Genomic DNA, 12,565 nt, shown 5'->3' on the forward strand with positions numbered 1-12,565 from the left:
CATGCTAGTCACGTTAGCATGCTAGTCACGTTAGCATGCTAGTCACGTTAGCATGCTAGTCCCGTTAGCATGCTAGTCACGTTAGCATGCTAGTTACGTTAGCATGCTAGTCACGTTAGCATGCTAGTCACGTTAGCATGCTAGTCCCGTTAGCTAGCTAGTCCCGTTAGCATGTTAGCTAGGTGCTAGCCGCAAGAACACCTCACACTCAGAGAGATTAAAACGGTTGGCGAGCAAAGCTACAATCCCATCTGTCTGAGGACGATATTTGGGGTGTCGACGTCGGGTCAACGTCTGTTTCTTCTGGATTCATTCACACACGGAGCCGTTGTCAACCGTTTTCCAAGGTAACTTAATATTGTAGAGAAATGAAGCCTGTGGTCTCGAAACGGGGTGGGTTGGTTTGGAGGTGGACCGCTGTTACGTTAGTTAGCTAGCTAGCTGCTAGCATTTTCCCACAAGCGCCCAGGTGTAGCTGGCTTAGCACCCCTTCGTTATAACAGAGACTAGCTGGGTGGATAGCATGGCTAGCCAGTCCCCAGTATTGGATATCTGTGTATATCTCAGTATTGTATATCTGTGGACGTATTGGCCAACAGCTAGCTTCCCAGGGCCGGTTGACCCACCGGGTTGCACGGCTCGGTTGGGTCCAGGTGGGAAGGTGTGTGTGGTCTCGGTTGGGTCCAGGTGGGAAGGTGTGTGTGGGCTCGGTTGGGTCCAGGTGGGAAGGTGTGTGTGGGCTCGGTTGGGTCCAGGTGGGAAGGTGTGTGTGGGTCCAGGTGGGAAGGTGTGTGTGTGCAGGGAGGAGAGGGAGGTCGGGCTCGGTTGGGTCCAGGTGGGAAGGTGTGTGTGTGCAGGGAGGAGAGGGAGGTCGGGGCTCGGTTGGGTCCAGGTGGGAAGGTGTGTGTGGGCAGGGAGGAGAGGGAGGCTCGGTTGGGTCCAGGTGGGAAGGTGTGTGTGGGCAGGGAGGAGAGGGAGGCTCGGTTGGGTCCAGGTGGGAAGGTGTGTGTGGGCAGGGAGGAGAGGGAGGTCGGGCTCGGTTGGGTCCAGGTGGGAAGGTGTGTGTGGGCAGGGAGGAGAGGGAGGCTCGGTTGGGTCCAGGTGGGAAGGTGTGTGTGTGCAGGGAGGAGAGGGAGGTCGGGCTCGGTTGGGTCCAGGTGGGAAGGTGTGTGGGGGCAGGGAGGAGAGGGAGGGTTGGGTCTAGGTGGGAAGGTGTGTGGGGGCAGGGAGGAGAGGGAGGTTGGGTCCAGGTGGGAAGGTGTGTGTGGGCAGGGAGGAGAGGGAGGTTGGGTCCAGGTGGGAAGGTGTGTGTGGGCAGGGAGGAGAGGGAGGTTGGGTCCAGGTGGGAAGGTGTGTGTGTGCAGGGAGGAGAGGGAGGTCGGGGCTCGGTTGGGTCCAGGTGGGAAGGTGTGTGGGCAGGGAGGAGAGGGAGGGTTGGGTCCAGGTGGGAAGGTGTGTGGGCAGGGAGGAGAGGGAGGGTTGGGTCCAGGTGGGAAGGTGTGTGGGCAGGGAGGAGAGGGAGGGTTGGGTCCAGGTGGGAAGGTGTGTGGGCAGGGAGGAGAGGGAGGGTTGGGTCCAGGTGGGAAGGTGTGTGGGCAGGGAGGAGAGGGAGGTTGGGGCTTCGTCTCAAGGCCTAGTGGGTGTGTGGAACCGCAGAGATACACACCCAGAAATGCAATACAGCAGGCATAACGGACTCCTCAAGCTTTATCATGCAAAATAGGGATTTCAAAGCCTTTGTGGAGACAGGGAGTGCCAAGCAACGTTACGCTGTCAAAATGTGAACGTTAGCTAACCTACTCATAATCTGTTAATAAAGGTGTACATGGTACAGTCAGCTAGGTAATTCATCGCTTGAAATGTATTGAAAATGATGGTCAGATCGTAGCGGGTAGGCTAGGTATTTCTGCTGTATATGTGGTATTAATAGACGTGTATATACATATATATGGTCGTTAATAGACGTGATGTGAGACCGACGATAGGCTGATTGTCAAACCCGTGCTGCTCGCACCTTGGACGCCTGCCAGTCTTCTCCCAGCCCGCTACCTCGGGGGAGGTCAAGTATATGATTATATTTATATTATATATATATTATATCCCTATGCTGAGCTAGCCTACAGTCCGCGGGATACAGATACAGGAGGAGGAGGATACCTGGATGTGTTGTAAAATCACTGCAGCCTTGTTCTGCACAAGGACTATTCCCGGGGTAGCTTTACAGACCGACTTGGTGTAAATGCATTGATCCCTAGCTGTGTTGCTAGCGACCTGTATTAGGTGTGTGTTCGTGCATATAGGAGGTGGGTGTGACTGAATTATTTGATTGTGGCTTATGTGGTCAAAGCCCTAGAGGACATTCAGAATGGAGGGAGAATGAAGGGAGACTGCCTGTCCAGATTACGTGATGCCAAAGAGCTTTTGTCTCTAGGGGATGGGGATAACCTGACCTATGGACTGTCTTGTCTCGGTCAGTCTATCCAGTATGTTAGTAGATCTACAGGGAAGATAGAGAGAGAATCTTATCACGGCTTGATTTGACTGATTTTGACAGCCTGTTTGACTTGAATTGACGGCACAGCAGAGACTGTAAGCTCTGTTGCTGCACTGACTGTAAGTAGGACCTGATCAGGCCTTTTTTGCTGCCCTTGTGCCTTTTCTATTGTGTGTATTTGCTACCACATAGGAATTTCCCCTCAGGAATCAATACAGTACTTATCTATTCTATTTGTGTTCCACTCTTGAATGTGTCCTCCTTCGCTTCCGGGTTCACAGATCCGATGTGACCGGGAACGGTTTCTCAGGGTCTTCACCTGCTCGTTTGCACCTATCCCCGCTCCTATCAGATCTGTGAAAGGGAAGATGTGAAGGGCACGCGGGAGGTGGAAATGAAACGCTCCCCTGATGAATGGATAGTTAATGATACCGTATGACTCTCTCTGAGAAAGTGGGTCGGCTCCATTCGTCATGTGTTCCCGTACCAGCTGGGCGGGGCGATGGCAGACAGACTCACTAGAGCCAGGCTGCCGTTCCCTCAGTCATGCTCAGTCCATCCTATTTAACGCTAATTATTATCTCCTATAGTCCCTCAGCAGTGAGAGGGGAATGAGCTGTTTCACATATAAACACACACACATACACAGCCTAAATGTCCTTCTCACACATCAGTGTTCACTGCTCACACACATAGCATTAACATATAAATACAACACACACACCTACCTGCATCCAGTTACATGGCTCCTGCTGTGTGTGTGTGTGTGTGTGTGTGTGTGTGTGTGTGTGTGTGTGTGTGTGTGTGTGTGTGTGTGTGTGTGTGTGTGTGTGTGTGTGTGTGTGTGTGTGTGTGTGTGTGTGTGTGTGTGTGTGTGTGTGTGTGTGATGGAGCTACAGGAAGGGGTCAGATCTCCCGTTACAAGGAGATCATGCCCTGCTGAACAGAGAGGAAATGTACTGTATTAGCTAACCCTTAAAGAATCTGTGTCAGAAAGAATAGGCTGACTAGCTCCCCCTCTCTCTCTCTCTCTCTCTCTCTCTCTCTCTCTCTCTCTCTCACACACACACACCCACAGCTCCCTACGCACATTGTCCGGAGTTCATATGTGAAAACAACTTGTGTGACTGGCTCTCTCACTCACTCACACACTTATCCATGTCAGTCCTACACTGTGCTCAGAAATGGGAGGTCCCAGTAAGTGGGAGGCCCTCCATAGCTGGGCCAATGGTCCACAGGTCAGACACACACACACACACACACACACACACACACTATCTGTCTCTGTCTCTGTCTCTGTCTCTGTCTCTGTCTCTGTCTCTGTCTCTCTCTCTCTCTCTCTCTCTCTCTCTCTCTCTCTCTCACACACACACACACACACACACACACACACACACACACACACAATCTCTTTTTCTCTCACAATGTCTCTACTTCTGTTCCTGGTGAGGGCTGTATTTAAAGAACCCAGTCTGCACACTCTGTTAGAGTGTGAGTTTAAGGTGATATAACATTTTTATGTAGGCAAATCACAAAAATGTATAATACATCCGCAGATCATTTAGAAAGAATAAAAGTCTTGCATAATAAAAGTATTGATTCCCCTCAAAAATACTGCTACGTATTGCTACACTGCTACTGATTATGAATTTATCATTTAAAGAATGTTGACAGGTCCAAAATGAATGCTGTGTTTATCTCTGAGGTGTCAGAGGTTTGGTTCCGCCTCTAACAAGGCTCGTGAGCCAATAGTATTACGATGTTGGTACTACGCTGTACCTCTGTGTCCAGAGCCATAATACTATTGGCTAACGAGCCTTGTTAGATTTTGTCATTTTTTAATGATTAGTCTACATAGAAACGTTATCTATAGCACTTTTAATGGTGCTGTACTCCCTGTCCAGTTAACCTACTTGGTGTCTAATTGTTTTGTGCAGAGATATTGCTTCTATCAGGTGTGGTAGATGGCTCTGTGTGTGTGTGTGTGTGCGTGCGTGTGTGTGTGTGTGTGCGTGCATGTGTGTGTGTGTGTGTTTGTACATCTGTTTTTGATCTCCTATCTCTCCTCAAGCCCACAAAGGAAGGCAGGGCGTAGCACCATGATGACTCACTCTGTGTGTGTGTGTGTGTGTGTGTGTGTGTGTGTGTGTGTGTGTGTGTGTGTGTGTGTGTGTGTGTGTGTGTGAGAGAGACAGAGTCTTTTTATTTCTCCCCACGGCTGTTACTCCACACAGATTGGTCAATCATCCGCCCTCATTACTTTCACTCATTCTGTGTATGTGTGTGCGTGCATGCGTGTGTGTATGTGTGTGTGTGCGCGCATGCGTGTGTGTGTGTGTGCACGCGCCTTGACACATATTGATGAATCTGACCGATATTACAGTTGCACGAGACAGTTTATGGCTGTCGCTGTTTGATAGCTTGAGCATCTGAAGATCTGTCGACTGGGCTAGGGTTGCAAATTTCATTAATCAATAACCATTAACCTTAACAAACAATAGTCGATTAATTGATAAGAACGTCCCACGCTTCAATTTTTTTGTCTTCTTCCGCTGTGTCGTTGAAATTTCCCGGCATCCCAGTTAGCCTTCACTACATGGCGGGGCGCCCTCATGTGCAGTCAGACCCTAAATCATGATTACATATAACACAACTCCCGTTGATAATGTTCGTTCAAAAAAAAAGTTCTGTTCCATTAACAAGCAATTTATCGAGTAACCAAATCTTACTCGAGTAAATTCTTATCGGCAATTAATCGATAGTCGGTTATAGGGCTGGGTATTGATTTGAATTTCAAGAATCGATTCCGATTCACAAGGTTCAGAATCGATTATCTCGATTCGATTCAATATCGATTCAGTTAGTGTTACTAAAACCTGTTTTTTTGGTGGTGTTGGGTGTGTTGGGCTGGGATGGAAGGGTAGTGTTAGGTGTGTTGGGCTGGGATAGAAATTAAATGATTAATTTCCATTCACTTCCACGGTGTAGAATTATCCATAACTACCTAACCCTACACAAATATGAGATATAAATGATCCAAGCCTTAACCTCATGGTCTTTATGTGTTTTATGTGTACATATACTGTAACATATTCACGATGAAAGTCATGTAGTCATGTATTAAAGTCTTGTAGTCATGTATTAAAGTCATGTAGTCATGTATTGTAGTCATGTATTAAAGTCATGAAGTCATGTATTAGGGCTTGTGCAGACTACACGAATTCGAGCCGATTTTTTGTCGCAGACAAGCAACTGTTTTCTTCTTTGACTCTGAGCAACACGGCGTGCGCTGAATTCCCACTCCCCTTTGATCTGTTCTCTTCCTCTGACAAAACCAGTGTTTAGAGTTCCTACCACCCGGTAAAGACCAGCTTTAAGATGAGCGCATCGCAAAGCAAACCTATGGTTAGCAGAGCCCGCTGATAACATCCATAATAAACTACAAGAGCACTTGGAAGAAGTAGCCTAGCCTACCTACACAATAGTTTACAAGTAATAGGCCTACGTTCATATAAAGTCATAGCCTATAATTAACCCTCACGTTTATTGTGGTTCGCCTGCATCTTTAGGTCACTGGATGGTCGGCTACTGAGTCGGTAGATAAAAGGAATGAATCCCAGACGAACTTAATACTTCGAACTTAGTTTTAATGAGGCAGATACAGCCTAGTTGTGGTAGCCTACACATCATGGTTTCGACAGTCAACAGATAACTCAAAACTCAAAGATAGTGATAGTTATTCGGCACAACACACCGCCACCATCATTTTGAGTATTAATAAAGCTTGAATACCGTGCTTCTTCCATGACTGACAATTTCTTGACCAGACTACCTGAACGCTCGCAATGACGCGCATGGTCGTGAAAGACAGCATGCAATGATTTGTCGCGGTCATTCGTGTAGTGATGCCAGTTTCCCGGCCACGACGTGTCCTTTAAAGTCATGTACTCATGTAATAAAGTCATGTAATAAAGTCATGTTCTAGAGCTAAATATCATTATTTGTCCTTTGGGTTCTAGAAACTAAACTCCTGTTTCTCTCTCTCTCGTTTCCCCTCCTCACTCTCTCTCACTCCCTCCTTCCATCTCTCTCCCTCCTCCCATCTCTCCCTCCTTCCATCTCTCTCCCTCCTCCCATCTCTCCCTCCTTCCATCTCTCTCCCTCCTCCCATCTCTCCCTCCTCCCATCTCTCCCTCCTCCCATCTCTCCCTCCTCCCATCTCTCTCCCTCCTCCCATCTCTCCCTCCTTCCATCTCTCTCCCTCCTCCCATCTCTCCCTCCTCCCATCTCTCCCTCCTCCCATCTCTCCCTCCTCCCATCTCTCCCTCCTCCCATCTCTCCCTCCTCCCATCTCTCTCCCTCCATCTCTGCTTGGGAAGGAGGGCAGGCCAGCAGTGGAGAGCCCGGTGAATGTGACTGGAGAGAGGAACCAGGCCACACCCCTGAACAACCGTTCGTGGATCTACACCCCCGTCACCAAGAGCGGACTCCCGATCTCACACACACACGCCCCGAGCAGAGCGGGGTCTCTCTCTCACACCCAGTGGGGCAGGAGATCCAGAGGGAGGCGTCGGGGTGGCCGTGCCCAGGCCTCGGTGCTCTCCGCCGGGGGAAGGAAGCAGAGGAATGGCCCTGGAAGTCCTGGGGAAGGGAACTACCACCACCACCACCACCGCTGCTGCTCGCTGACCAGACGCTTATGTAACTAACGGACCTAAACCTCCTCTGTCTCAGCTCTCTCTCACACACACACACACACACACACACACACACACACACACACACACACACACACACACACACACACACACACACAGGGGAGGAGACCTTGTGTGGTCCACTGGGAGCTCTCCATCCAGTCCTGCCCTTCTCTCTGGAGTCTATTGGGTTCTATTCTGGTCCTCTGAACCCATTCACAACTCTTTCACATGGAGCCAGGCCGATCCACGGATTACATTTTTCACGGTTGTTTTTGCTCGTTTGTTGTTTGATTTTTGTCTGGGTTGGATGTAGAAGCGTGCGTTTCCTGGGACTGTAGGAGCGCGTTGTAGATTCTGGGATCAGTACGACTGCAGAGTCTGGAGTCTGCTTCTCAAGACGGCCACGCCCAACATCACCGTCTCCTCTTCCCTCACACACCCGCACCCCCGGAGCACACGCACACACACACTCTTCCTCCGTCACACCTCCCAGGTGTGTTTTGAGTGTGAGCTGCTGACCTGTGCGTGCGTGTGTGTGTGTGTGTGTGTGAGGCTCAGCGATGAGCCGGAGAAGAGCAGTTGGCCAGCCGGGCGCTGTAACACACACACACACTCAGCTGGGGAGAGGGGAGACCGCAGACTGACCGACAACTTTCAGGATTCTCATCACGAATGAGGAGGGAACCAACCAAAGAACAACAACTACTGACACCTGACAGATTCCATAGAGAGATTCAAGAAATCATTCTCTCTCTGTCTCTCTCTCTCCCTCTCTCTCTCTCTCTCTCTCTCTCTCTCTCTCTCCCTCCCTCCTTCTGTCCCACCTTGTTTCTCTCTCTCCTTTCTTCATACATGCTACCTGTTTACAAGTCTGACCTCCCTGTCGCCTCAGGACACAACAGACAGAAGCCTTCAGCTTCAATCCTTCCTGTGGCCGTCTCTCTACCTCCGACCTTTCCTCCAGACCTCCCTCTCGCTCTCCCTTCTTCTGAGAGGCCCGGCCGCCGCGTGGACCAACCACAGGGGCAGCCATCTTTGATTCGGCCAGACGCGTGGGCGAGAGACCCAGACCAGGCTCCTGGAGAGCGGGGGCACCGACTCGTTAGCGTGTGTTAGAGCAGCCGCACACCCGGGCCCAGTCTGATCTTTAGAAAGGGAACCTCCACGCTTTTTTATTTGCTCAGCCACACCAAAAGAATCGAGCCATATCTTTTTTGTTTTGTTTTATATTACCAAGCCTTCAGTGAAGGTGTTGACCTCACACAGTCGTTCAAAACAAACATCACTTGGTTTTCTCAGACATTTCAGTCACGTTTGCCGCCTACGAGCGACAGAAGAGGTTCCCCAAAGGTAGTTTGAGCTGGTTTTTTTATTGGCTCTGAGAGTTGTCCTTGCGTGACATCATCGAGTGGCGGCTTTGTTGTTTGTGCCAGGAGCTTGTTGTTTTGCACCATCGTTATTGTTGTTTACCTGTTCTGTTAGAGAGGGAAACAACAAACAAAGGAATTACAGGGGAGGGTCCTGCCGTAAGCCTCTTGGCATTGTCAGAGAATACACACACACACACACACACCGTCTCAGGCCAGGGTCAGAGAGGTAGATCTTTATCCCACCACTAAGAGAGACCCGTAGGACACAGGGACCACAGCTCTCTCTCTCTCTCTCTCTCTCTCTCTCTCTCTCTCTCTCGTTGTCTTCCTTCCTTCTCTCTCTCTCTCTCTCTCTCTCTGTGGTGAACATGCAACGACGTCTGTCCTCTCTGCTCCTGGTCAGACTCAGAAGAAGAGGCCTCTCTCCTCTCTAACCTTCCATCCCTCCATCTCTCTCTCTGAATCTCCTCCTCCTTCTCTAGCTGCAATCCTTCCTTCCTCCCCCCCATTCAAAACAGACCCTCCACCCCCCCACCCCCGGGTGGGGTCGTTCACCCCCCCCCCCTCGGTGATGCCGGGAGGCGGCAGTAAGAGTGGGGGTGTGGCAGGCCCCGCCTCCTCGCCCCCCCACGCCCCGCCCACCTCCCGACCGCTGCGCCCCTCCCGCTACGTCCCGGTCTCCGCGGCGACGGGCTTCCTGGTGGGCTCCACCACGCTGTTCTTCTGCTTCACGTGAGTACGCACACACACACACACGCGCGCGCACATACACGCACGCACACACACACACGCGCGCACACACATACGTACACGCACGCACACACACACACACGCGCGCGCACATACACGCACGCACTCTCACACACATACACACTCAGATACTGATATGGGGTGTGTTTTTGCACGCGTGTGTGTGTGTGTGTGTGTGTGTGTGTGTGTGTGTGTGTGTGTGTGTGTGTGTGTGTGTGTGTGTGTGTGTGTGTGTGTGTGTGTGTGTGTGTGTGTGTGTGTGTGTGTGTGTGTGTGTGTGTGTGTGTGTGTGTGAGAGAGAGAGAGAGAGAGACATGACTCTGCAGACTCAGGCTCTGCACATGGGACAGACGTCAGCCAGGCAAAATCTGACACCTTCGCTGTGTGTGTGTGTGTGTGTTTGTGTGTGTGTGTGTGTGTGTGTGTCATTGGCACGGCGGCCGTCAGTTCCCTGCAGATTAAAACGCTGGAAAGCAGAGAAAGTAGGCCAACATCTGTCACCCTTAATAAAGCTCTGTCATCCTCTCACTCTCTATCCCTCTGTTCTGTCCTTCTATTCCCCCTCTCTCTCTCCTCTCTCTCCCCCTCTCTCCTCTCTCGTTCTCCCCCCTCTCTCCCCCCTTTCTCCTCTCTCTCCCCCCTCTCACTCCTCTCTCATTATCCTTCTCCCTCTCTCCCCCCTCTCTCCTCTGGTTCTCTCCCCTCTCTCTCCCTCTCCTCTCTCACTCGCTGTCTCTCTCCATTTCTCTCTACTCTCCATCTGTCTCCCTCTTTCTCCTTCTCTTTGTCTGTCCTCTCCATCTCTCTCCCCCTCTCTCTCCATCTCTCTCCTCTCCTTTCTCCATCCCTCCATCTCTCCATCTCTCTCCTCTCCCCATCTCTCTCTCATCTCTCTCTCTCTCTATGTCAGGGTGTTGGCCCGTTGTCCAAGCAACACGTGGTCCCACAAATGTGGGTCACCCGTTCCCATGGCGATGAGGCCTGTGTTATCCTAAACAGAGACGGTTGTCCAGACGATGTCAACATGTCTGTCATAGCTGCAGCATAACTGCCTTTACCCCCTAACCCCACCCCTCTGGCCTCACCTGAGGGACGGACCTGTGTACAGAACAGACACCTCTGAAGACGGCGGTTACTGTGAAGCAATGCTGAAAGATGACTCTGTCCTCCCTCCATCCCCCTCTCCCCCCTTCATCCTCCTCTCTCTCTCCCTCCATCCCTCTCTCTCCATCTTCTCTCTCTCCCTCTCTCCCTCCATCCTCTCTACCTCTCCATCTCTCTCTCTCTCTCTCTCTCTCTCTCTCCCCCTCCATCCTCCAGGTGTCCATGGCTGTCGGAGCAGTTCTCTGTTGCCGTGCCGGTCTACAACGGCGTGATCTTCCTGTTCGTCCTGGCTAACTTCTGCATGGCCACCTTCATGGACCCCGGCATCTTCCCCAGAGGTGAGACATGTTCAGGTGTTTTAGATAGATATATACTTTAATAATCTGGGGGAATTTGGGTAATCCTCGGCATCTTTAAAATGTCCCCCATAGAGACGCTGGAAAAAATCCTTTCATTGATTCTACAGTTCACAAATTCCAAAAAATCAATTTCTTTCAGTTCTTTTTTTTTTCCACTAACGTTGTAGATGTTTTGTTGATAGTATGTTTGCTGGCGCTTGCGCTTGGGGACTATTTAATATTTTACAGTGGTCAAATGGTGGAAAAGTCATTCAAAAGTATATAATCATCAGTAATCGAAAATCGTTTTTGAAATTGAATTGTGACCTCAATAATGTAAATGGAATTGTGAGGTCACTACTGATCCCCTCCCCTCCTCCCCTCCTCCCCTCCTCCCCTCCCATCCTCCCCTCCTCCTCTCCCCCCCTCCCCTCCTCCCCTCCTCCCTGGACCCGTCTTCCCCAGAGATGACAGAGACACAGGGTTTTATGTAAATGTCGAAGCATACATAACGGTGTGTGTGTGTGTGTGCGTGTGTGTGCGTGTGTGTTTGTGTGTGTGTGTGTGTGTGTGTGTGCATGTGTGCGTGTGTGCATGCGTGTGTATGTGCGTGCGTGTGTGCAGCGGAGGAGGATGAGGATAAGGAGGATGATTTCCGCGCCCCGCTGTATAAGACGGTGGAGATCCGGGGGATCCAGGTCAGGATGAAGTGGTGCTCAACCTGCCGCTTCTACAGACCCCCCCGCTGCTCACACTGCTCCGTCTGCGACAACTGTGTGGAGGTAGGGACACACACACACACACGCACACGCGCACGCACACACACGCACGCACGCACATACACACATACATACACTCACACACACACACACATCTACAGACCCCCCCGCTGCTCACACTGCTCCGTCTGTGACAACTGTGTGGAGGTACGGACACACACACACACACACGCATGCACGCACACACACACACACACACACACACACACTTCTACAGACCCCCTCGCTGCACACACTGCTCCGTCTGCGACAACTGTGGAGGTAGGGACACACACACACACACATGCATACACACACGCACACACACACACGCACACACATGCACGCACACACACATGTATACATACAGTATATACACTAGGGATGGGCATCGTTGATCGAAGATCGATAATTGATTGATAAGGATTTTGGTCGATCACAAAAAAAATTGCTCGATAATCATTAATAAAAAGACACACACACACATATATATACAGTACAGTATACACACACACAGATATACAGTATATACACACACATATATATACAGTACAGTATACACACACACATATATAGTGTATACACACACACACACATATACAGTATATACATACACTTACACACACAGTATATACACACACACACACACACATATACAGTATATACATACACTTACACACACAGTATATACACACACACACACACATATACAGTATATACATACACTTACACACACAGTATATACACACACACACACACACACACACACAGTATATACATACGCACACACACATACACACATATACAGTATACACATACACACACAAACATATACACTATATATACACACACACACACACACACACAATTAGTCTAAAGTCTAGTCTTAGGGGGTTCATACCTTTGTCACCGTTTTCAACCCTGACGAGTTTGCGCCCCTGTATAAACACACACAGCCACATAGGAATGCTCACAGCTTTAGCAAAACATGAAGTTGAACACACTCCCCACTAGGGCGTGCTCTAACCCCCTGACCCCCCCCTGCCCCCCC

The 12,565-nt window shown here is 50.2% G+C and overlaps 1 protein-coding gene across 1 annotated transcript in view; it reads left to right on the plus strand.

Annotated features, from left to right (window-relative positions):
* Nucleotides 1-207: 207 nt before the first annotated feature.
* The window catches only part of LOC311322525 (palmitoyltransferase ZDHHC5-A-like), a 22,847-nt gene continuing 10,489 nt past the window's right edge, over nt 208-12,565 (plus strand). The window contains 4 exon segments of the mRNA XM_084454611.1: nt 208-347; nt 6,874-9,296; nt 10,635-10,756; nt 11,381-11,538. Coding sequence (XP_084310737.1) covers nt 9,136-9,296; nt 10,635-10,756; nt 11,381-11,538 — 441 coding nt within the window. The 5' untranslated portion in view covers nt 208-347; nt 6,874-9,135.

Source organism: Borostomias antarcticus (genome assembly GCF_949987555.1).
Source record: "Borostomias antarcticus genome assembly, chromosome: 20".
NCBI classification, from domain to species: Eukaryota; Metazoa; Chordata; class Actinopteri; order Stomiiformes; family Stomiidae; genus Borostomias; species Borostomias antarcticus.